Here is a 25,335-nt window from a genome sequence, read left to right on the forward strand (position 1 = left end):
TCTTGATTCCGGCTTGTGCTTCTTCCAGCCCAGCATTTCTCATGATGTACTCTGCATATAAGTTAAATAAACAGGGTGGCAATATACGGCCTTCACATACTCCTTTCCCAATTTGGAACCAGTCTGTTGTTCCATGTCCAGTTCTAACTGTTGCTTCCTGACCTGCATACAGGTTTCTCAAGAGGCAGATCACGTGGTCTGGTATTCCCATCTCTTTCAGAATTTTCCACAGTTGATTGTGGTCCACACAGTCAAAGGCATTGGTATAGTCAGTAAAGCAGAAATAGATGTTTTTCTGGAACTCTGTTGCTTTTTCGATGATCCAGTGGATGTTGGCAATTTGATCTCTGGTTCCTCTGCCTTTTCTAAATCCAGCTTGAACATCTGGAAGTTTACGGTTCACGTATTGCTGAAGCCTGGCTTGGAGAATTTTAAGCATCACTTTACTAGCATGTGAGATGAGTGTAATTGTGCAGTAGTTTGAGCATTCTTTGGCATTGCCATGAAAACTGACCTTTTCCAGTCCTGTGGCCACTGCTGAGTTTTCCAAATTTGCTGACATATTGAGTGCAGCACTTTCACAGCATCATCTTTCAGGATTTGAAATAGCTCAACTGGAATTCCATCACCTCCACTAACTTTGTTCATAGTGCTGCTTCCTAAGGCCCACTTGACTTCACGTTCCAGGATGTCTGGCTCTAGGTGATTGATCACACCATCGTGATTATCTGGGTTGTGAAGATCTTTTTTGTACAGTTCTTCTGTGTATTCTTACCACCTCTTAATATCTTCTGCTTCTGTTAGGTTCATACCATTTCTGTCCTTTATTGAGCCCATCTTTGCATGAAAAGTTCCCTTGGTATCTCTGATTTTCTTGAAGAGATCTCTAGTCTTTCCCATTCTATTGTTTTCCTTTATTTCTTTGCATTGATCGCTGAGGAAGGCATTGATCACTGAGGAAGGCATTCTTATCTCTCCTTGCTATTCTTTGGAACTCTGCATTCAAATGGGTATGTCTTTCCTTTTCTCCTTTTGCTTCTCTTTTTTTCACAGCTATTTGTAAGGGCTCCTCAGAGAGCCATTTTGCTTTTTTGCATTTCTTTTTCTTGGGGATGGTCTTGATCCCTGTCTCCTGTACAATGTCACGAACCTCTGTCCATAGTTCATCAGGCACTCTATCTATCAGATCTAGGCCCTTAAATCTATTTCTCACTTCCACTGTATAATCATAAGGGATTTGATTTAGGTCATACCTCAATGGTTTAGTGGTTTTCTCTACTTTCTTCAATTTAAGTCTGAATTTGGCAATAAGGAGTTCATGATCTGAGCCACAGTCTGCTCCCAGTCTTGTTTTTAACGACTGTATAGAGCTTCTCCATCTTTTGCTGCAAAGAATATAATCAGTCTGATTTCTGTGTTGGCCCTCTGGTCATGTCCACGTGTAGAGTCTTCTCTCGTGTTGTTGAAAGAAGGTGTTTGCTAACTCTATTAGCCTTTGCCCTGCTTCATTCTGTACTCCAAGGTCAAATTTGCCTGTTACTCCAGGTGTTTCTTGACTTTCTACTTTTGCATTCCAGTCCCCTATAATGGAAAGGACATCTTGAAAAATTTCCCTTAATTCTACTATTATAGATCTATAGTACATTTAGATTTGGTTGATTATTCAGTCTACTACCCTTATTTTACCCATGAGAAAAGCTAGGGCCCCACAATATCTCTGAGACCTGAGAGAAAAGAAAGCTATTTGTCATGAGTATAGGGTAGCCTGTTATTGAGATTTAAATGGCATTTACATGTGTGCTTTTTTTCTTTTTGGCCATACCGCATGGCATATTGGTTCCTAGCTCCCTGATCAGGGATTGAGTCTGCCCTCAGCAGTGAAAACGAGAAGTCACAAACACTTGAGTCCCAACCACCAGACTGCCAAGGCCCCTGCATTTGTGATTTTTGTCTTATATATGTTGTATAGGTGTTAACTTTGTTTTCAGACTTGAAATTTGCTGGATCCCAAAGCCATCTTTTTCTGTAAGTTGGAGAATTTCCTGATTAATTTGTATCTTGGGAAACTCCTGATGATTATAGCTCATATTGTTGTGTGTGACTGGGATAGCTTACTGAGTGATTAAATTGCTGCTGTGTATTATGAAGCTGTTTGTAGAGTGTAATTTCTTATAGTAGTAATTTGATAATGGTACAAGAAAGAAAAGAAAGAAATTTAGGACGTTAATATTAAATTGCTCTTGGGCTTTTTCTTCCCCTTGTGCAGCTGACTGGGGCTTGTTTAAAATGTTTTTCTTCTCCTGGTCTCCTACCCTTACCTCCTTTCACTTACCCTCCTCGCCTTTCCCTTTTTCCATTCCTTACTCTATCTCTTCTGCCTCTTGCCTTGTAGCTCCTTCTCTCTCTCCAGTTATTTCTCTTCTTGTTACCTGTTTCCCCATCTCTCTTTGTTCTTAGATGTCTTCCATCAGTGATTCAAAAATTTAAATTACTAGGTTATCTTCCTGTAGCATTTGAACTGAAATGGCACTGAACTAGTAAAGTAGAACATTGCTTTTAATTCTTGGCCATATGAGGGAGTTCTGCAGTTTATTGTAAAGTTTATGAATTAAAAATGTGTTGTTCTGCTTTCTACTTTTCCTTTAATAGAAGCATTTATATTTATTTTCGTGGAAATTTATGATTGCTTATGAATTTATTGTCTCCTGGGAGCATTTATAATTTTACATTTGGGGCAAATTTTATTTTTTTCAGTCTTTTTTTGTGTACATTTTTTACATAGTAAAAGTAATTCAGTTCAACTTGTAAAAACAATTTAAAATTTATTTCCCATCATTCATATGCTTTTAGTGAATACTCTTCATGCCATCACAAATATTTTTAAATTTCCAATTATTTAATAATTTCCATGATTGAACATTTAGATTATAGGAAAATGTTACAAAAAAGTGCTTATGATTAAAATATAGGAAGTTTATGTGGAAGCTTCTATACACACACACATAGCACTTGATTTTGCTCAGATGTTCCAGAAGAAGAAGGTTGATCCCAAGTAGCTATTAAATGCTTTTTTTAAAGAAAAATTATTTTTGGTCATGCTGTACAGCCTGTGAGATCTTAGTTCCCCAACCAGGAATCCAACTGTGTCCCCTGCACTGGAAACCCAGAGTCCCAATCACTGGACTGCTGGGAAAGTCCCTAAAATACTTCTGATACTTCAGAGATTGACTGCATAGCAGACATTAGAAAAATTCTTTAAGTGACCAAATATGGATAAATTTCTCGTATTCTTAAGGTTTGTGAAAAATATAATCGGAGTTGCATTGAGTGAGCTATTTTAATATTTAAAGAAGACCCCTAGATAATCTATGTTTTATCACCTTTTTAAGGCATAACTTTAAAGAATTTTAAATTGTTTATTGTTTATTTAATACTTTCTAATTGTTTATCTAGTAATAAAGGGGTATGGTGTTTTAATTTTCAATTATTTTTCTTACTTTAAGAGAAATTTGGCTTTGTTGTTGATAATATGTGTGCTTTAATGGGGTGGGGTATAGTTATTTGATTTGCATTTCCCTGACTGGTGAATAACGATGCGTTAAACATCTTCTCATGTGTTTCTTCGGAGAAGGCAATGGCACCCCACTCCAGTACTCTTGCCTGGAAAATCCCATGGACGGAGGAGCCTGGTGGGCTGCAGTCCATGGGGTCACTAAGAGTCGGACATGACTGAGTGACTTCACTTTCACTTTTCACTTTCATGCATTGGAGAAGGAAATGGCAACCCACTCCAGTGTTCTTGCCTGGAGAATCCCAGGGACGGGGGAGCCTGGTGGGCTGCCGTCTGTGGGGTTGCACAGAGTCGGACACGACTGAAGGGACTTAGCAGCAGCAGCTTGTGTTTCTTAGTCATTTGTATATCTTCTCCTGGAAATTGACTATACAGATTCTTTTGCCTACTTTCTAATTGGGTTATTTGTTTCTGTTGTTTAAGTGTAGAGTTATCTATATATTCTAGATAAAAGTCCCTTATCAGATAGATGATTTGCATATCAGATTTGCAGATCATTGTCTCCCATTCTGTGCGTTGTTGTTGGTCGAACCTTTTTAAAGAAGTCATTAAAAATTCATTTAAATTTGGTGGAACTGCTTTAAGACATTCCTGATGTTAGCTTATTCACAAAATAATTTATTAAACTATCGCCTCAAAAAAAAAAAAATCAGAGCCTCTGCTAAGCCATTTACCACTCAAAAACAGCTGCTTCTTCAAATAGCTGATATCCCACAATATCAATAAATATTAGGAACAGACATGAAAACACTAATTTCCTGCACCTCTCTGTGAGTATCTAGACGCTTCGATTCTGCTGCTTTCAACAGAGATTTAGAAAAAAAATGCATTTCTGGTCTGTGCCTCTGTGGGAAGATTGAGGCTGCCAAGAATCTTGCTTCCAGGTTTAAAAGTCTCCCTGTATGATTGTGGTTTAGGTACATTATGATGATATTGAAGCCTGTAAGGTTCTATGAAGTCTTCGGTTCATCCAAAAAAAAGTTAAATCATTTTCAGTATGGTTTGTTGGTTCTTTGAAAATTGATGATCCATATACTTTAAAATTATTAATTCTGTTAACTAGTAGAATGGCAACCAGAATGCTTCATCCCAACATCATACTGGAAATGGAAACTATTAAAGTAGAGCTTTAAAGACACTATAAAATTAGTACTTGCTTGCCATAGAGTGTTCAGAAACTATAGAGAAATTTTATAAATTATTCCCAGTGCTGCCACTTAGAGGCAACCATTTTAAATATTTTTAATGTATTTTCTTCCAATGTTTTTCTTTTCACATGTTCTAAAATATAGCTTCTTTTAAATCTACGAGTGCGTACTTTTTCCATAATACTTTTTATCCTTAATGGGGTTGAGCACAACCTTTATCTTCTACTCAGTGTTGTGGTTAAGTCCATAGCTGTTAACTAACCATTAACTTTTTATGAGTAATGGAAATGGCGTGGTAATGGAAATGGCGTGGTAATTGTTTGCTGTTGACACTTAACACTACCGTTGAATGACACTTGCTGGCTAGTAGTAGGTGTTAATGTGGGGACACCTACGCTACCTACAGTGCTGGGTCACTGAATATCAGGACAGTATATAGCATGACTTTCTAATCAGTGTAGGACAGATAAGTTGGGGTGTGAAATAAGCTGTAGAACTACCTCTGTGAGATGGCCTTGGCTAAGTTAGAATCAGGAATGGGTTATTGGAAGTGGTTTGTTCTGTTTGTTTGGTAGCTGCTTCCCCCCCCCCCCCCAAAGGGAGTTAATTTATTATCCTTCTGATTGTAAAAAAATTTTTTTTTTAATTTTGGCTGTGCTGGGACTTGCTCATGGCATGCAGGCTTTTCATTGTGTTATGTGTGGGCTTTCTCTAGTTGAGACAGGTGGGAGCTTCTCTCAGGTTGTGGCACATGGGCTTCCATAGTTGCAGCATGGACTTCAGTAGTTGTGGTCCATGGGGCCTGGTTGCTCCTTGGCGTGTGGAATCTTCCTAGACCAGGGATCAAACCTGTGTCCCTGCATTGGCGGGCAGAGTCTTACCCATTGTACCACCAGGGAAGTTCTACATGTAAATTTTAAAATCAGTTTGTCAGTTTCTTTAAATCCTGTACAGATTTAATTATTCTGAAGATTTTTCACATGATAGGTGTGATGTTCTTGCCTTCTTTAAAAAAAAAAAACTTTAAGTGGAAAATAAAGGCATATCTTGGAGATATTGTGGGTTTGGTTCCAGACCACTAAAGAAGACAAATATCAAAGTAAGGCAAATCACACAGGTTTTTGGTTGTCCAGTGCGTAGAGAAGTTATGTTTACCCTGTAACCTGTTAAGTGTGCAATAATAGCATCATTTAAGAAAACAATATGTATACCTCAATTAAAAAATACTTTATTGCTAAAAAATGCCATAACAATTACTACATCAAAGGTCATTAATCACTATGACAAATATAATGAAGAAGTTTGAAATAGTGTGAGAATGACCTAAATGTGACCAGATGTGAGGTGAACAAATACTTTTGAAAAAAGGGCGCCTCACTCCTTAGACTTGCTCAATGTAAGGTTGAGTATACCTTTAATTTGTGCAGTAAATTGAATTGCAGTAGAATAGGATATGCCTGTAGATCATTTTGAGTATGATGCTTTTCATTGTACTGTATGTAATGCAAGTTGGTAGAGACCATACTATAAATTCATTATTCTTATGTCTTAAGTTAAATGTATAAACACTGCATCAAGGTAAATAAACTTTAAATTGAAGAACTCAGATTGTTTGTGCAAGAGAAGGACTTTGTAACTGCTTATGTAGGGGCAAAGTGCAAAGATAGTATTAAGCTAGGTGTGTGGTTTTGTGGATTTTCCTCTTTGGTGTTTTGAATTTGGAGGGGGGGGTGCGGGCAGCACCACACACATAGCCTGTGGAATTACAGCTTGTGGGATCTCAGTTCTCTGACCAGAGATCAAACCCTGGCCCCCATGGTGGAAGCATGGAGTCTTAACCACTGAATTGCCAGGAAGGTTCCCGTTTTTGGAATTTTCTACAAAATTAAAACAGTACAAAGGTGGTCCAGGTGCTAAGATTCGGTACTCCCAGTGCATGCAGGGGGCCTGGGTTCAATCCCTGGTCAGGGAACTCGATCCCATGTGCCATAACTAAGAGTTTACATGCCACAGTGAAGTACAAACATCCTGCGTGCTGCGACTAAGGCCAGCGCAGCCAAACAGATAGGTAAGGTTGTACATCATGGACTCCCTAATTCAGAAGTGTCAGTCTTCAGTCTTAACAGTTACAATTCATTGTCAATAAAAGGTCTGTATTTACATAACTGAATTAAATGGGATGGTTTAAAAATCTTGAGAAAACTGCCAAGTATTGACATTTGTAGTTTATATCAGGAAGATAAGTGTTTAGTAAGGTATTTTTTTTTTGACAGTTTACATATAAATTGGTCAGTGGCCAGTTTGCTGTTCTAATATTTTGTTTGTTTTCAGAACATGTAGATTACAGGATTATTTTTGTATAGAAAAGTGGTTTCTCCTCCTTTCTGCTTTCTTTTTTAAGACTTTGGAACTGAGAAGTTTGAGGTTGTATCAGTCCTGGAACCCTTTAGTCTTCTGGGGTATTTTTGTATCTAAATTTTCTTACGATAATTTGTTTACATCCCCTTGAGGCGTAATGTGGCTAAGACATATTTCTTTGTTTTTCAGGTTCTAAATGGCTTCTAAGAAGTTGGGTGCAGATTTTCATGGTAAGTGGACTGTTAAATATTATGGTTTAAGTTTTGATCTGATCAGAGAATTTGAAATCACATGAGTAAATGTCCCTTTTTGTTTATTTAAATGAGCCGATTGAGAAAAATAAAGTTGTACAACAGTGTAGCATATATGCATTCCATAGAACTTCACATATAACTTTAATATTGAAGCATTTCTTCAAATAGATAGTTAAACTTTTGAGTGTCATTGTGTTTACTATGCTCAAAACCAATGGAGGTAGATAGGGAGCCTATCTGTTTTTGTTGTTCTTTAGCAGTATTTTGAAGTAGTTACCATGCCCTTTCTTATTCTCTGGTCCATCTCTTCTCTAATCAGGTGTGAACAATTCTAAGCCTTTGATTAACATTTTATAATGTTTTGATTTAGGTATTTTCCCCCCATAAAAAGAAGTAATTTATAACAAATGAGGCATGATTAGCAGGTCAATATATTACAGAAGTATTGGTAGTTGTAATGACAATTTTGGGCTTCTGTGGCGGCTCAGCAGTAAAGTATCCTCCTGCCAATGCAGGAGACACAGGTTTGATCCCTGGGTTGGGATCCCCTGGAGAAGGAAATGGCAATCCACTCCAGTATTCTTGCCTGGGAAATTCCATGGACAGAGAGCCTGGCAGGCTACAGTCCATGCGGTGGCAGAGTTGGACACGACTTAGCAACTAACCAACAGGAATTACAATTTTGCATTTAAAAGCTAATAGTTTATCATCTTTTTCTGAGATACAACCTTCCAAAATGAATACATTAATAAACTTTGTTATCTGCATTTGATAGGAATGGAAGTACCTAGGAAGTTAAAATTAGACCATCTTTTCATATAGTAAAAGATAAGAAACACCAGAAATATCCAGATAACACAGTTATTTTAAAAGGGGTTTTAAAACTAATCTTCCATTTAAAAAATTGTCATTGTAAAAGTGATTTATTAGACCGAATGGCAACATGTATCATTATGCTCTTCTGATCTATAAAATATCACTAGCTGAGTCAGAGTAGTGCAACAGTTACTGTGGTTTGTAACTTGTTTATATATTTTAGGCAACAGCTTTAATATTTTGAACCACACTGTGCATATGCTTACATATATTGCTTGCATATTTTGTTAAATCCTTTTGGATCAGTCATTCAAACTCTGGAATTTGTATTCTGTGTAATGGGTCAGGCATCATCAGATCTTAACTCCGTTAAGGATTATTACGGGGCTTTTTCAAAGTATTCACATGATATAGAGAGGCAGATCTTAGTTGCCTCTGGATCACCTTTTCAAGGGGAAAGAGAGGACAGAGCCAAGGAGAGAGGGAAGACCGAGGAGAGAGAGAAGAACAAGGAAACTCTGTTTTCATTGGAGTGAAAATATGTTGGACCTTAGTTTATTATGTATTCCAGCTAAGCAGTCTAGAGAGAAGATTATAATTCTAATCAGTGAAGATTAATTTTTAAGGACTTCCTCCTCGTCTTTACATTCCTAACCAAAATATTCAAAATACTGTTTAAATGAGACATTCTATCCAAGTAAAATTTGAGAAGATTTTCTCTCTTTGGCTTCTGCTTTAATTTGCTGAGCTCCTACTTGAATTTTGGTGGCTTTAGTTCAGTTTTTAAAATAAATAATCTTATTTTTAGATATCATGTAGTTTAAGGAATAGAAATTAAAGGGAATGAGTGGAGAATATTTAATAGGCAATCTTGTAGGCATCTGAATGCAGGAAATCAAATTCCTCCTGGCCTTACAAGGCTGAAATTAGAAACCCAGGAAACGAAGTTTACAACTCTGTCCATCTCTCGTGCTCTTCTCTGCGGGCGTGCTCCATTTTTACTCTGCTTATAGACTTGCTTTCTTGACCTACTTGTGTAGAGTGCACAGGGCCAAAAATGGCCTCCCTAGTTCTGTTTGCTTCTTGATACCTGATTTTTGAACTTCAGTGGCTGGCATCATATAACTAAAGTTTTTGTATCTCCTGGTCAAGCAAGTATCTGACTTGACACCATTTAGTTTATGAGCCTCTGGGTTGGTCCCCCCTAAGTTAGGTATTACCTGATTGGGGATTAGATAATGTGTGTGTGTGTGTGTGTGTGTGTGTGTGTAATTCTAGGTCATTTGGAGTGTGCACAAGGATGTAACAGCTGCTCTCATGACTGGATATGAAAATACTTGTTTTTAAATTTAAATATTTGGGCTGACTATATCTTATACTATGCTGTCTTATAACATATTTTTTCTTCAAGTTCATTCTTTTCATCTGAGATTGAACTTCTTTCACTGACATCAATAACCATATACACCTAAATAATGGAATAAGAGATACAGTAACTTTTCAAAGACCTTTAAAGATATTTTTCTTATATTATGTAAATTGCAAAACCTTTGGCTCAGTTTAGAGCTGGCCTTTCTGAATGTCAGTCTTTAATTTTTAATTAATTTTCCACTTGTTTTATCTGAGAAAAAGTTATTTTCCTGAAGTGAATTTTAAAGGATTTTTAAAAAACTGAACAAACAAATTACTTTTTAGTATCTGGAGAAATGCCTTGAGATTCTAATTGGGAAAAAAAAAAATGCCTTTGTAATTGGGCTTAATAAAACTAAACTCTCTCCTTTGAAAGGCCAAGCTGTCATATTTATGACTGTTTTTAGCTAACTTTTAGAAATGTTTATTTTGCTCTTTGTGTAATTTTTAATAAGATATTGAATTACTTTTTCTGCTGAATGATAGAAAAAAATGTATATATTTATTTTTTGGCCACACTGTGTGGCATGTGGGATCTTAGTTCCCTAAGGGAACCTGTGCCCCTGCAGTGGAAGCTGAGTCTTAACTGCTGAATTGCCAGGGAAGTCCATAGATTATTTTAAAAGTTGATGTGTTACTGCTGTTTTTTAAGTAACAGTGTAATATAGAGAAGTCAATCATCCTTTAATTGTTTTCTTGTGTACATAATATGATGCCCATCTCCCCTCTTTTAAGATTTTAGCTTTTGTTTGCAACATTTTGACTATGAGGTGCCCTGGTGTGATTTTCTATGTATTTACCCTGCCTGGAGTTAGCTAAACTTCTTGATCTATGGGTTGATGTCTTTTACTACTTTTGAAAATTTGCAGCGATATGATCTCCTCTCTCATTTCTTTCGCTACATATATCTCTCTCAGCCTTTTGAGACTAATCACATGCACATTAGGCTGTTTGATATTGTCCCAGAGATCTCTTAAGACTCTGTTGCATTTTTTTTTCTCTTTGTGTTTTAATTATTTTAATTTCTTTTGACCTAATTTCAAATTCTTTAATTCTTTCCTCTTCTGAGTATTTTCTTCTGATTAGCATAGCCTGGCTTATGAACTATCAAAAATTTTATTCTCTCATACTGAATTTTTAGTGTTTCCATTTGTCTCTCTTTATTTCCATTTTTCTGTTGAAATTCCCCATCTGCTCACATATGTTCACCTATTCCATTAGATCCTTTAACACATTGATTACTGTTTTAAAGTTCTCTGAGAATTCCAATACTTTTGCTATCCCTGCATTTGGGTTCTTCTTTTGATGGTGGATCACTTTCTCTTGCTTTTCTGTGTCTTATTTTTGATTTAATGCCAGACCCTGCATATTAAAAAGCTGATATTGTAGGTTATCTTGGTTTTTGTTAGGGTATGAATAACATTTTCTTTTGACTTCTTATCTCGTAGTGATACTTACATAATTGTATGTGTGTATATGTGTGTATGTTTGTCTCTCCATTTATCTATAGATCTGATTTTGCAACTGTTAACCCGATTTACAGCTTTAAGGTAATGATAGTTAATGGAATTGCCATTTTCACCTAATTTTAAATTTGATCTAGTCTTCTTTTTCAAAAACCTCAATTGAATGCACAGTAAAATCTGCATTAAGCATAATCTGTTTGCTACCCTTTATTAGGAGTTTCTATCTCCATGTAGAATTTACATTTTTTTTTCCCCAGAAAATCAGGCAGGTTACAAGATCATAAATGTATCAGCAATTTAGAAAGAAAGGAAACAGAATGAAAACTTCTCAGAATTTATCCTGAGTCATTTACACATTCAGCCTGTTTCCTTCTACCATGGCATAATGGCAAGCGGTGTGCAGAAACTGACCTTAAGGAACAACCCCTCCATCAGAGACGTACTTTGTTTTTTTAAATGAAACTGAGGGTGATGGTCTCAGATGTTTTAGAAGGATCTTCAGTAATAAAGACTGAAACTAAAAGGTACTTGGGTTGAGCCAGAAAATTGTTAGCCACAGTGCTTAATTCTCTTGGCCATGTGGTTGAGGTTTTATTGAATCTATTTAATAATAACATGTATTGAGATACAAGAGAAATTGATGTTTTTGAATAGATATTCTGATATATTGGCTAAAAATGAATAGTTCCTAAGGTATAGTTGGTTATATTTGTAAAAATATTCTTTGTAGTCCTCAAAGCAACCTTATTTAGTTGTACTAATCTCTGTCCATTATTTAAAAAGTTGCTTTTTGTTGCTATCTCTTAAATCCCTTTTGCCTTTTAGCTCTAACCCCTCCTCCCAATAATCAAGAAACTTCTTTACTCATTCCCTGTTAACAAAGCCTGGGGGAGGGGGCAGAAGGGTAGAGAATGTGCTAAATCACCCGGGCATTGGCTTTGTTAGTGAAATGAAGCTGCTTTTTAAACCAGTTACCTGCAATTGGTGCTCATAAAGGGAAATCGCAGTTGTTTCAAGGTGTTCTACTTGATCTGGTCTGTCCTTAAGCCAAGACCTACTTCCGTTTATAGAATAGAAGTCGTCCGTGTGCATATACAGCACTGTCATAATTTTCTAACTGGAAGGTGTGCAGGGAAACTGAACACCTTTCTTTAAAGATATTATCTTTTTATTATCTTTCTTTAAAGATATTATCATTTGGCTCACATAGCTTAAGTACTTTTTAAAATAGTTCCCCCCCCTCAACTCCCCATTACCGAACTCTGGAAGAACTATTCATTTAAGAAAATTTTGTTAATATTAACGTAGATAGGTTTTCTTATATTTGTGTATCATATATGCACATAAGTATTATACATAGGATTTTAAAAATGTGTGTGTGTCATATAATTAACCTACTTTGTGTACTTAACATTTTCTTAAACAGAAGACTTAATTTTGTGATTATTAACTTGACTGTAAGTCTTTCCAGTGCTTCTTAGAAAATACCAGTTCCAGCTTTGTTTCATGATTAGGGCAGTAGCTAAAGGTACACTCTAACTTTCAGTAACTTTTGAGCACCTGTTTTCATGGGAAACAGGTAAAACTTCTTCACAAATAAAAAGAGCCTTGCTTTTGATCTCTATACTGCAAAGCATTTTAAGTGGCAGAAGGTTTTAGTGTTGTAATCAGGGTTTTGTTGGCAAGCTGTGATGGTACCTGATACTTTGTTTTTTTTTTGGTACCTCTGGTACATTTTTGTGACTTTCTGCAGAACCTTACAAATGTGCTTACATCTTGCATGAATATCTGTTAAAACCTTTTCATCACAAGCTTTGCCATTTTAGGTAAATCATTTTGAGTTTTAATAAATATTAAGAGAAATAAAAGACCATGTGGTCTTTATTTTCATTGAGCAGATCTCATGATCTGCTCAATGAGATTTGCTCAATTTGATCAAAGTCTTGATCAAAGTCTTTGGCCCGGGGCAGGCAGGGAGCATAAGGAAACAAACTGTTAACAATACAGAGTGGCAAGACCTGTTCTGAGATTGAGAAGGGAGTTTTTCTTAAGCTCATTCTTAAAGAACAAGACATAATTAATCAAGCAAATAAGGGTGGGAATGTGACAGGCATTGGCACCTGAGAAAACACTTATACAAATACGACAAATATGAAAACTTACCGAGAATGTTAACAATTATGGTTGTGCCTCAGAAAAATTATTAAATCGAACACAGTTGTGGATTTAATTTACTATCTGAGTGAGAGACAGTTAAGATGTTTTAATTCTAGCCAGAGGTTATATGGGAAAGAGGTAGAACCTCTCCCCCAAGGGTAGGAACAGGAGCCTTCTTTCTGTTGGAGGTTTCAGGTGTATCAGAGCAGGTGTGTCTACTGCTCTTGGGAAATGGGAATGATGACAAGATTTCTACGGAGTTTTTATTAAGAGAAGCCTCTTCATGGGAGATGTGTAATTGTCTTATTTTGTCCATGAGAATACTCAAGAAGATGTACATGTGTGAGACCTAGAAACAAGCCTTATTCTACTAGCTGCTAATATTAAAAAAGCAAAATTTATTTTATCAACTGTATTTCACTGTCCCTGATACTTCTGCCAGCATGTTAGCCCCAAACCTGATCCAGAAAAGAAAAGATGGTCTGATTCGGAGTGTATACCTCATAAGATTCATAGACAGGAATGACTTCATTTTGTCTGATCCTCATAAGATTCATAGACAGGAATGACTTCATTTTGTCTGATCCTATCAGTAGTTATAATGTCCCATCTTTCTGTATCACTCATCTGTGATGGACAGAGAACATTTAGGGAGTTAAAAGCAGTTCAGTTGTATATGGTTTGTGTCTCCTGATAATCCTAGTCTGATTCCTCTGGTCTTGTCTGATTTTCCTTCCACATCTCCAAAATACCACTTTAAAATTTTTTTTAGAGTAGTTCTTTGTATTAATTAAAAAATGATCCTTACTGGAGTAGAGAAATACTAGCCAAAGAGGTTCTTTTGTGGAGATTCTATCAAGATTCTGTCATCAGTTCAGCAGTATTTAATAAGTGCCTTATATGTGCTGGGCAGTACTGTAGGTTTTGAGACTACATCAGTAAATAAAACTTAAATACTTGCAAGTTACTTGTATTCCATTGGGCAAGATAGACAATAAATACAATTAAAATGAAAATTACTTAGTATCTTAGAGGTAATAAGTGCTATGGAGAAACATAGATAGTAATGTGAGATTACTGTGGTTAGGGTGTGGGAGTAATTTTAAAAGGGTGGTCAGGGTAAGCCTCACTTAGAAAGTGACAACATTTGAGCAAAGACTTGAAGGAGGTGAAGGAGTAAGCCATGTGACTATCTGAGGGAAGAGCATTCCAGATAGAGGGAGCAGCCAGTGCAGATTTTTTGAGGTAATTTTGACCACGTCATGGTTGAGGAATAGAGAATCACTGTGACCTAGTGCAGTAAGCCAGGAGTTGAGGGCTAGAGAGGAAATGGGCATTTTGGGGAGGCCTTTTAGGTTGCTGTGAGTACTTTCACCTTTGTGCCAAGTATGCGTGTGTGCTAAATCGCTTTAATCCTATCCTGCTCTTTGCGACCCTATGGACTGTAGCCTGTCAGGCTCCTCTGTCCATGCCGATTCTCCAGGCAAGAAAACGAGTAGGTTGCCACGCCCTCCTCCAGGGGATCTTCCCAACCAAAATAAAATCAAATAGCTTCAAGTGGGAGTTTTTCCTTAGAGATCTAGGGTCAGGAGAAGGTAAGCAGTCAGAGAAGAACTCTGTAACTTCTAGTCTTAGGATAGCATAAATTAATGTTGTATCCTAGACATAAGATTATACAAAAACAAATAATAAGTTCTTTGCTGATATTTTCTACTTTATTTTTGATTGTAGGGACTTTCAGTTACCTTGATGATGTCCCATTTAAGATAGGAGACAAATTCAAAACACCAGCTAAAGTTGGTCTTCCTATTGGCTTCTCCTTGCCTGATTGTTTGCAGGTTGTCAGAGAAGTACAGGTAAGTGGTAATTTTTAGTTAAAGTTTAGTACATTTAAAATTTTAAGGAGTAAGAATTTGATGTATAGTGCAATAGAAAAAAAAATCTTCTAGCTCTTATTTATGTTTCTGATAGCTCCTGTTATTGCTTGGTTCACGTTGTCTCTCTCACACAGGCATGCACATGTGCACAACCCCCCCAACACCTTTGTATATGTTTATGTATCTCTTACAGATCTTGTATAATCTGTTAGGTTGTATGTTCCTGAGGTTCTGTACCTTGCCCAAAACAAATTCCTATTGCTCGTCTGACTTGCTTCTTCTCCTCTTTCCTTCTATAAATGTGCTCATTACCTTCTTGGTCACTCAAGTTATATAATATTTTCTCTCTGCTGTGTCTTCCCTTTGCCATTCAGTTTATTCCTTACCTTAGTTTTTCACCTGGGCTATTTCAGTAGTCTCTTCAGTGGGCTCCTCTGCTTACAGAGAAGCTTACAGAATTTTCCTTCTATTTTTCATATTGTTTCTAGAATAATATTCCTGAATATAAAAACTTACAATGATTGACCAACCCTTACTGAATCAAGTCTAGACATAAGATAATGGCCGAGTACCTTAGCTTATCATCTCCTCTGTAGTCCCTCCAAACCAGGATACTAGTGGTTTGTCGAGTGTACTATATGTACTATTTGTCTGTATCATGCTTTTCTCATGAGTGGTTATATCCGCTTGAAACAGTCTCCTCTTTCTCACCATACTGAAAGTGGTCTGCCTGTTAAAAATCTATTTATTCTTCTCGACTGTGCTTAAATGCCATTCCCTCAATAGCTTCTTTTTCAGTCCTTGCATCTTTAAAGCTCAGTTATATATGTGTATAAAATTACATCTTGAAAGCAGCAAATGCCCCCATGCTATGTGACTTCCTACACTTACTGAATGCCTGCTTTTGAGGGACACTCTGCTGTGGCTGAGGATAGAGACAAATGCCTTACACTGTCCTCGAGGAGCTTATAGTTTAGAGAAGAAGTTACATGGAAAAACAGAAGGATACACGACTCACCCAAATACTTATTCCTGTGACTTCAGATTTTTAAAATACAACCTCTTGGCAAAGACGGGGAATTTACTAAAGCATTACCATGTTACTCTAAAGTGTATTTGGGAGAAAAAAAAGATTTGGGAATTCCCTGGCAATCCAGTTAGGTTAGGATTATTCTGTGTTTTCACTGCTGAGCACCTGGGTTTGATCCCTGGTTGGGGAACTAAGATCCTACAAGTGGCATGGCACAGCTAAAAAATAATAATAAAAACTTTGTTTTTTGTTCTAGTCTTTGTAGGGAATAATCATAGTGGGAGAACTTATTAAATTTTTAAATAATAGCTTTATTGATAAATAATTCACATACCCACAAAATTTTCCCTTTTAAGTTATGCAAATAAGTGGAGTCTTTTTATTATTATATTTGGAGTTGTATAACCATTACCACCATCTGATTCCAGAACATTTTTATCACCCCGAAAAGAAATCCAGTGTACTTTAGTAGTCACTCCCTATTTTCCCCCTCCCATCAAACCCTGGCAACCACTAAATCTGCTGTCTTCATGAATTTGTCTATTCTGGAATATCATATAAATGGAATAACACAATATTTAGTCTTTTATATATGACAGTATATAAATATATATGTGATAGGTTTATTTTATGTTACATGTTTTCAAGTTTTACCCATTCATTTTTATAGCTGAATAATTCCATTGTGTTGATATACCACAGTTTGTTTATCCATTCATCAGGTGATAGACTTTTTTTTTTGGTTGTACTGAGCAGCACGTGGGATCTTATTTCCCTGACCAGGCATTGAACCTGTGCTCCCTGCAGTGGAAGCTAGGAGTCTTAACCATTGGACCTCCAGCGAAGTCCACCGTTGATAGACATTTTTGACGGTTTCCAGTTTTTTGGCTTTTAGGAACAATACTGCTGTGAATATTTGTATACAGGTTTTTGTACAGACATATGCTTTCAGTTTTCTTGGGTATGTACATAGGAGTGGAATTGCTGGATCATATATTAACTGTGTTTTACCATTTGAGGAATTGCCAGACTGTTTTCCAAAGTGGCCATACCAGTTTATAACCTTGCCTATACTGCATGAAGTTTCCAGTTTCTGCATATCCTTGCCAACTTTTGTTATCATCTGTCTTTTTGGTTATATATATATCCTTATGGGTATGCGGTGGTTTCATGGTTTTTTTTTCTTTTTGGCCTCATGGTGTGGCATGTAGGCCTAGTTTCCTGACCAGGGATCAAACCTGCATCTCCTGCAGTGGAAGCAGTGTGTCTTAACCACCGGACTGCTAGGGGAGTCCCTCTTTTATGGTGGTTTTGATGTACATTTCCCTAGTTTCAGGTAATGTTGAATATCTTACATGTTTTTGTATACTGAATTGATTCTCCTTTTGTATGGAGAATTTATTGGGCCCGAAGAGATGGCAATTTCCCATATGAAGTTTTACCTTGTTCTGTTTGCCTGGTGGCTTTTTTATTGGCAACAACAAATATTGAGTAAATAGTACCCTGTGTGCAGGACATTATTAGCAATATGATTTAAATAACACCTGCATTTTATTTCAGTAGTTCTCATTATTCACTGCCTCATTGAATCAATTCAGAAAATTTGTTTAGAATCCCACATTTGTTGCCGTTGTAGGCTTTGCTGGGAATTTTCTATTTGAGCTGCGTGAAGCCCTAATGAGTGCCTGGTTCTTTGCCTGCCATACTCAACAGTGCCCACTAATGACAGAAGAGGAGCTAAGGCTCCAAGCTCCATCCTTTGTGGGCTAGCTGCGGTGTTGTTGTTCTGCAAGTGCAGCTAGCTCCCTTAAACTTGGGCTGCTTCGGGTCTCCGGGAGGCAGTTAGGCTGTGGTGTTGGTGCTGCTCCCTCTCCATCCAGAAAGGAATCAGACCTAGAGCCCTAAACAGGTCTGAAGCTTCGTGTAACTTTTCATATTTGCCCTTGGGTTTCAGATTAAAAGTCATCAAAGCGAGTCAGTAAATCATAGAGACCTTGCACCCAGGCCCAGAAAGTTTTCATTGAAAATGAAACAGTACTGGCGGCCACAGTAGCGGAGGCTGGCCCTTAGCGTCACAGCTTAGAGCAGACTCCGGTTCACTGATTCATGGGCTGGAATTGCCATGTAATAGCTGTGTAATCTTACAAGATTGTTAAAAGGATTAAATAAAATAGTGCATTTATAATGCTTACTCTGATTCCTAGTACTCCATAAATATTAGATGCTGTTATTATTATTGTGCACTCAAAAATCACATTTTTTTCACTATAATAATTCTCCTAATTTTTTCTGTTTTTTATTTGTTTTTTTTTTTTACTATGTTCCAAGTAGTCTACATTACTTTGGTAACTTAAAAAAAAACTCAAGGTTTTATTACAGAGGGAAGAAATTTCCAGTTGCTTTCGGGAGTAAACTTCAGAGACCTGTGTTGACAGGCAGTGGGAAGTTGGTCACGCCTGTTTTTGGTGGGGGAAATCAGTTGCAAAATTGGATTTAGCACTCTTTGGCCAGTGTTTTCTCACTGTTCCATTAGAGGTAGAAAGGAAACCCTGTGATACCCCAAGTCTTTTTCGGAGGCCCAGTAACTGACTCAGGAGTGTGTAAATGAACTTCTGGATATGTGTATTTCCAGGCTTCTGTTGTGTTGTTTGCAGCTGAAAGGTTTAGGGATGAAACCTACTTTCTTCCACTGTGTTTTTTCTATTCTGAGACTCTTGTCGTGGTAGGCCTCTTTCCTCTCTTTACTCTTACTGTGTCTCCAGACACACTGTTTGATGCCTTAGGTGAACACCAGAGGTTTTTACTCCTGTTTAGGTGAATTTTGTATAATATGATAGGTAATTTTTTCCAAGTATACAAATGAAATTTTTATAAATTGATCTATACTTGATACTTGAAGCTGCAAGTGGAAACAGTGATGATTTTATTTTCTTGGGCTCTAAAATCACTGTGGACAGTGACTGCAGCCATGAAATTAAAAGACGCTCCTTAGCTATGAGCATGTAGACTGCATATGAAAAGGCAGAGACATCACTTTGCTGACAGAGGTCTATATAGTCAAAGCTATAGTTTTTCCAAGTCAGGTATGGATATGAGAGTCGGACCATAAAGAAGGCTGAGTACTGAAGAATTGATGCTGAAGAATTGATGATGCTTTTGAATTGTAGCACTGAAACTCTTGAGAGTACCCTGGACAGCAGAGAGATCAAACCAGTCAATCCTAAAGGAAATACACCCTGAATATTCATTGGAAGAACTGATGGCTGAAGCTGAAGCGCCAATACTTTGGCCACCTGCTGCAAAGAGCCGACTCTTTGGAAAAGACCCTCATGCTGGGAGAGAAAGATTGAAGGCAGGAGGAGAAGAGGGTGACGGAGCAGGACATGGTTTGATGGTGTCACCGACTCTACAAACATAAATTGACCAAATTCTGAAGATAGTGAAGGACAGGGAAACCTGGTGTACTGTAGTCCATGGGATTGCAGAGTCAGACGTGACTTAGTGACTGAACAGTGCTTAAAGCTATTAAGGAACCTTGAAGTGAACTTTTGTGCAGTTTATACTGTAAAATCTTTTTGTAGAAAATTGAGGTAACATTGATTTTTAACTTTGTGGAAGTTTCATATATACAGCATTTTGTTTTGACTTGGGTATACACTGCAGCATCCTTACCTCCAGAATTGTTTCCATCTCTCACTACACTGTTGACCTTCTTTACTCAATTTTTGTCCCTCGGCTCATAACTAATCTGTTTTCTGTGTTCTTTTTTTGTTTTGTATGCTTGTGTGTATATACATGTGGAATCATGAAGTATATATCTTTCACCTTCTGACTTATTTCACTTAGTATAATGCCATCAAGGTCTGTCCATGTTGTTGCAGATGACAAAATTTCATCTTTCTTTTTAAAATTTCATATTGTGTGTGTTGTGTGTGTATGTATTGCACACACATATGTACATACATAAACACACACCCCTCCCCCACATCTTCTTTATCCATTCATCCACTGATGGGCATGTAGATTGTATCTGTATCTTGGTACTGTGAATAGTGATGAACACAGGAGTGCCTATATCTTTTTGAATTGGTCTTTGTGTCTTCTTGGAATTGCTGGATTATATGGTAATTCTTTTGAGAAGTTTCCATACTGTTTTCCACAGTGGCTGTGCCAATTTACTCCCACCAACAATATGTATGAAGATTCCCTTTACTCCACATTCTCTCCAACACTTGTTATTTCTTGCCTTTTTGATAACAGACATTTTAATGGGCGTGAGGTGATACCTTATTGTGGTTTTGATTTGCATTTCCCTAATAATTAGTGATGTTGAACATCTTTTCATGTGCCTCTGACCATCTGTATGGCTTCTTTGGAAGATTCTACTCAGATCCTCTGGCCATATTTTTATGAGGTGGTTTGTTTTTGTTGAGTTTGCACTGTAAAAATCTTAATTTGAATATGTCTAGATTTCTTAATAAGCACTTTCCCTACAGTTAGAGTACAATCTGTTCATTGTAATTTGGTAGTGTTTTAGAGCATAGAATATATTGTCAGACTGCCTAGGTTCAGATCCAGGCTCTACCATTTAGCAGCATCATGAACTTGAGCATGGCCGTTGTAATGTTGAGAAAATCTAGAGAGCTAATACATAAAAAGTGTTTAGAATCATGCATGGCACCTTGTAAGTGCTTCTTAAATACTAGGGCCTGTTGTTATATTGAGCACAGAGGACATTGTGTTAGATAATAGAGATCTTAAGAGGGTCTAAAGCCCAGTTGCTGCCCACAAGAGGCTTGTGATAGTGTTGGGCAGATGTTTTAGAGAAAGATTTCATGTGGTCACATGTGCTCAGCATCAAATGGTAGAGACAGATACTATGTAAGAGTTCAGAGAAAGGAATGGGCCATCAGGAAAGCCTCATAAGAGGAGGTGGTTGAGTTCTGCCTGAGCCACCAGTGAAGAATTCTAGGAAGGGAAATGGCCTGAGGGGAGAGAAGCAAAGGAAGCAGCAAGGTACATATGACCTGGGTATATGATTAGAGATGGTGGGAGCTCTTTCTCATTAATTTCTATATGTAACCAGGGAGCAAAGTCGGATTAAATCTTACAAGCTTAGGAAGTCTTAGTTTTCCTGAGGCGGGATCCTCCCATACATCTTAAATGCTGCCTTGTCCAGTTCCTTTGTGCCAGGGTGAGAAAGAAGTGAATTCGGTGGGGGAGGGATGGCCACCTGGGTTCACACCTTTCTCTGATATATTTTTGCAGTATGACTTCTCCTTGGAAAAGAAAACCATTGAGTGGGCTGAGGATATTAAGAAGATCCAAGAAGCCCAGTGGGAAGCAGAGCGGAAGGCTGAGGAAGCAGAAGCTACAGTGAATTCCAAGAGTGGCCCAGAGGGTGACAGCAAGATGAGCTTCTCGAAGACTCACGGTGCAGCCGCCATGCCACCTCCTATTAACCCCATCCTTGCCAGCTTACAGCACAACAGCATCCTCACCCCGACTCGGGTCAGCAGCAGTGTCACGAAACAGAAAGTTCTCAGCCCGCCCCACACAAAGGCAGACTTCAACCCTGCTGACTTCGAGTGTGAAGAAGACCCGTTTGATAATCTGGAGTTAAAAACTATTGATGAGAAGGAAGAGCTGAGAAACATTCTGGTGGGAACCAGTGGACCCATCATGGCCCAGTTATTAGACAGTAACTTGCCTCGAGGCGGCTCTGGGTCTGTGCTACAGGAGGAGGAGGTCCTGGCCTCCCTGGAGCGGGCCACCCTAGATTTCAAGCCTCTTCACAAACCCAATGGCTTTGTAACCTTACCACAGCTGGGCAACTGTGAAAAGATGTCGCTGTCTTCCAAAGTGTCCCTCCCCCCCATTCCTGCAGTGAGCAATATCAAGTCCTTGTCCTTCCCCAAACTTGACTCTGATGACAGCAGTCAGAAGACACCCAAGATGGCAAGCACTTTCCATAGCACATCCTGCCTCCGCAGTGGCACGTTCTGGAATTTCCTAAAGCCTTCCACCCAAAGCAGTGCCAGTGAGCTCAATGGGCATCCTACCCTTGGGCTTTCAGCTTTGAACTTGGACAGTGGCACAGAGGTGCCAACCCTGACCCCTCCCCAGACGCCTTCCCTGTCTGTCTTGTCTGTGTGCACAGAAGAATCAGCACCTCCAAATACACGTCCCACGGTAAGCCTTTTAAACGCCCTTTATTAAAACTCCACAGATTTCTAAATCCTACCTAGCAGTTGCCACCCTCACATTTTTCTTTTCAAGATTAGGGACGGATGGGGCATGACCAAATTGACCTTGATTACATTAAGTACATGTAGTTCTGGTTATTTTTCTGAGGACAAGGATTATTAGCTTTGCACCTAACCTGGTAATGATTTTTTCCTCCCTGTATCTTTTTAATCTTTTTCTTCAAAAAGATAATGTGTAGCATGTGAATGATGATTTCCTGCCTGTTGTTTTCCATGCTGCCGTGTCTTGTGTTTGCATTTTTTAAAGGTTTGCTGTCTTTGTGCCTTTTTACTTTTTCCTATTAACTTTTTTTTTTTTACACTTACTTGGTACTCCTTATTTTATCTTCTCCCTACTACCCTCTCCTCCCTCCTCCCATCTCATTCTGCCCTGAAGTTGGCTCCTATGTGTTTGACTGATTTGGGGTTATGTTTCTTTAAGCTAGGTGGTACTTTAGTAACTGGGGAAGTTTGAGCCAAAGATTGAAATTTGCCATTTTTAAACCTGTGGATTTTAATACTGCAATTACTTTTTTCCCTCTTTTTTGGCTTACTGCTAAGAATTATGTGATTTTCTTCAAAGGGAGGGAGAGGGGAAGATTGGAACAGATTTAGTGTTGAAGGGTGGATTGATAGAAAAATTGTAACTTGTGTCATCTTGAGTTTGGTCACCTGATGCGAAGAACTGACTCATTGGAAAGGACCCTGATACTGGGAAAGATTGAAGGCAGGAGGAGAAGGGAACAACAGAGGATGAGATGGTTGGATGGCATCACCGACTCGATGGACATGAGTTTGAGCAAGCTCTGGGTGTTGCCAATGGACAGGGGGGCCTGGCGTGCTACAGTCCCTGGGGTCGCAAAGAGTTGGACACGACTCAGCAACTGAGCTGAACTGTATCGTCTTGAAGGAAATCTGATTTGGTCACACAGAAGTTGCATATACAGGGAGGTTACTTTATGTGGTTGTTTTAGCAGCACAGAATAATACGTTATTATATTATAGAATAGAAATCATAGAAGTCCAAGATTTTGTTATACCAATTCAGATTTTTAAATAACAGCATATCAAGGTGGTATTTAGAGTCAGAAAGGAGCCTGATTGTATTGGTCGGATATCTCTGAGACCATAATCAGCCTGCTCTTAGCTGGTAGAAAAGATGAGCTTTGGCCTGCCTTAGAAAGAGTGCAGGTTCCCAGCGGTAACGTTCTTGATAAGTGATTGTTTCTGTGTGAGTGCTTCCATTGTCAGAGAGCTTACTGCTGCCTGTAAATGTCCATGGACCTTGGCCCAGAAAACTCAGTAGAGTGCATAAACATCTCTTGTTTTTGTTTAGTCGCTCAGTCATGTCTACCTCTTTGCGACCCCAAGGACTGTAGCTCACCAGGCTCCTCAAGTCCATGGGATTTCCCAGGCAAGAATACTGGAGTGGATTGCTATTTCCTTCTCCAGGGGATCTTCCCGACCCAGGGATATCTTCTGCATTGGCAGGTGGATTCTTTACTGTTGAAGTCCCCAGTGAAGCCTGTAACATCTCTTAGCATGGGCCTTATCCTAATTCGCCCTGGTTTGTGGTTGGGCTCTAGTCAGCAGGATACTCCTCTCTGCTCCCTAATTCATTGCATGCATTAGAGAAATTAAAAACACTCCAGAAGGTTAGGGATCCTCAGCCACCACCATCCCCCACCCTCACCCCCATCTAACGTAAGAGTGTTAAAGTGAACCATTGAGAGACCAAAGCCAGTGAACTAATTGCAGAAGGTATTTCTCAAACCAGAACACTCATCATTCTTTGACACATCTGATTGTGCAGTTTGTTTTGGGCCCATCCATTTTAGGGTAGTAGGGTCCCTGCTTCATCCCGGTCTGGGGATTTGCTGCCCTATGGGGGCAGCTTTAAACAGACTTGGAGTTGTGGTGATCTTTTAAGGAAGTGGAGGTCCTTACTCCTAGGGAGCAAAGCCTAGTTCCATCCTAGGCTTTGCTCTAGGATGGCTTTCTATCTTAGTCTTTGAAGCCGCTAGTTGGAACCTTTCCTGGTGAGAGAAGCACTTCTCTTCAAGACAGTGACTGGAGGTAGGGGGTGATGGTCGTCAGCTGGCCCATATACATTCTTCATATGGGAACTCCCAGGGAATTTCCAGAATTTAGTTCTTGTCATCTATTTCAGGCCCAGTGTTCGGGTCTCATTTTTCAGATTTTCATGTGTCATTGTTTGTATAAACGAATGTTAGCAGTTGAGAACTCCAGGGGTTATCTTGAGAGGAACAGTCCTGTGATGCGCCCTTACTCTGTGCAGCACAGAGCTGCCTGCTCTAGCCCTAATCAGTGTCTCTGCCGCGCTGTGGCTCAGCCCCGCCAGAGGCCTTGCTCTGCTCACAGGTTAGGCTCATCTGCCATCGGGTTCTCTTTCTCCAGGTATGGCTGTATATTCTCCACTCTGTCAGATAAACTTCAGTGAAACATTTGCCTTTTTCCTTGTACTTGAGTTCTCAGTTTACTTCCTGTAGCCAGGAAGGATACGAGAAGTGCCAGTTCACTTTTAAATTGTATTTCAAATGATTTCTGATAATATATAATCTCTTAGCTTTTTGGTGCTTGAATCTGTTGATCATTTCGCATGTTGCCATTGTTTTAATACTTACAGAGTCACTCTCCATCTCTAGATTAAAAAAAGGAGAGGCTTCCCTTGAGGTCCAGTGGTTAGGAATCGGCACTTCCACTGCCATGGCCCTGGGTTCCATTCCTGGACAGGACTAAGATCCCACAAGTCACGTGGCACAGCCAAAAAACGAAATAGGAAAAAAATAGGAAGCTTTGAAAAAGAAAGACACAAAGAAGAACTGAAACATTTTAAAAAATAAAAAATGAATTTATGTTTATCAAAGTAATACAAGAATATTTTAATGAAACCAAGTAGCATTTAAAAGGCTTCTATTGAAAAAGAGTAGTTTCCTGCCTCACCTCTCCCTGATTCGTTTTGCTTCCCATAGTCAGGTACTT

General features: G+C 38.5%; 1 protein-coding gene across 7 annotated transcripts in view; it reads left to right on the forward strand.

The window, feature by feature from the left end:
* Positions 1-25,335, forward strand: part of UBAP1 (ubiquitin associated protein 1) — a 69,689-nt gene that overhangs the window by 37,722 nt on the left and 6,632 nt on the right. For 2 of the 7 annotated variants that reach the window (XM_055578847.1, XM_055578848.1), the window contains exons 2-4: positions 7,267-7,307; positions 14,912-15,036; positions 21,356-22,279. In XM_055578847.1, coding sequence (XP_055434822.1) covers positions 7,274-7,307; positions 14,912-15,036; positions 21,356-22,279 — 1,083 coding nt within the window. In that variant the 5' untranslated portion in view covers positions 7,267-7,273. Of the gene's footprint in view, positions 1-7,266; positions 7,308-14,464; positions 14,776-14,911; positions 15,037-21,355; positions 22,280-25,335 lie in introns of those variants that run through there. The other 5 variants (XM_055578849.1, XM_055578851.1, XM_055578850.1 and 2 more) reach the window with 4 other exon arrangements.

Source organism: Bubalus kerabau, chromosome 4 (assembly GCF_029407905.1).
Source record: "Bubalus kerabau isolate K-KA32 ecotype Philippines breed swamp buffalo chromosome 4, PCC_UOA_SB_1v2, whole genome shotgun sequence".
In the NCBI taxonomy this organism is placed as follows: domain Eukaryota; kingdom Metazoa; phylum Chordata; class Mammalia; order Artiodactyla; family Bovidae; genus Bubalus; species Bubalus kerabau.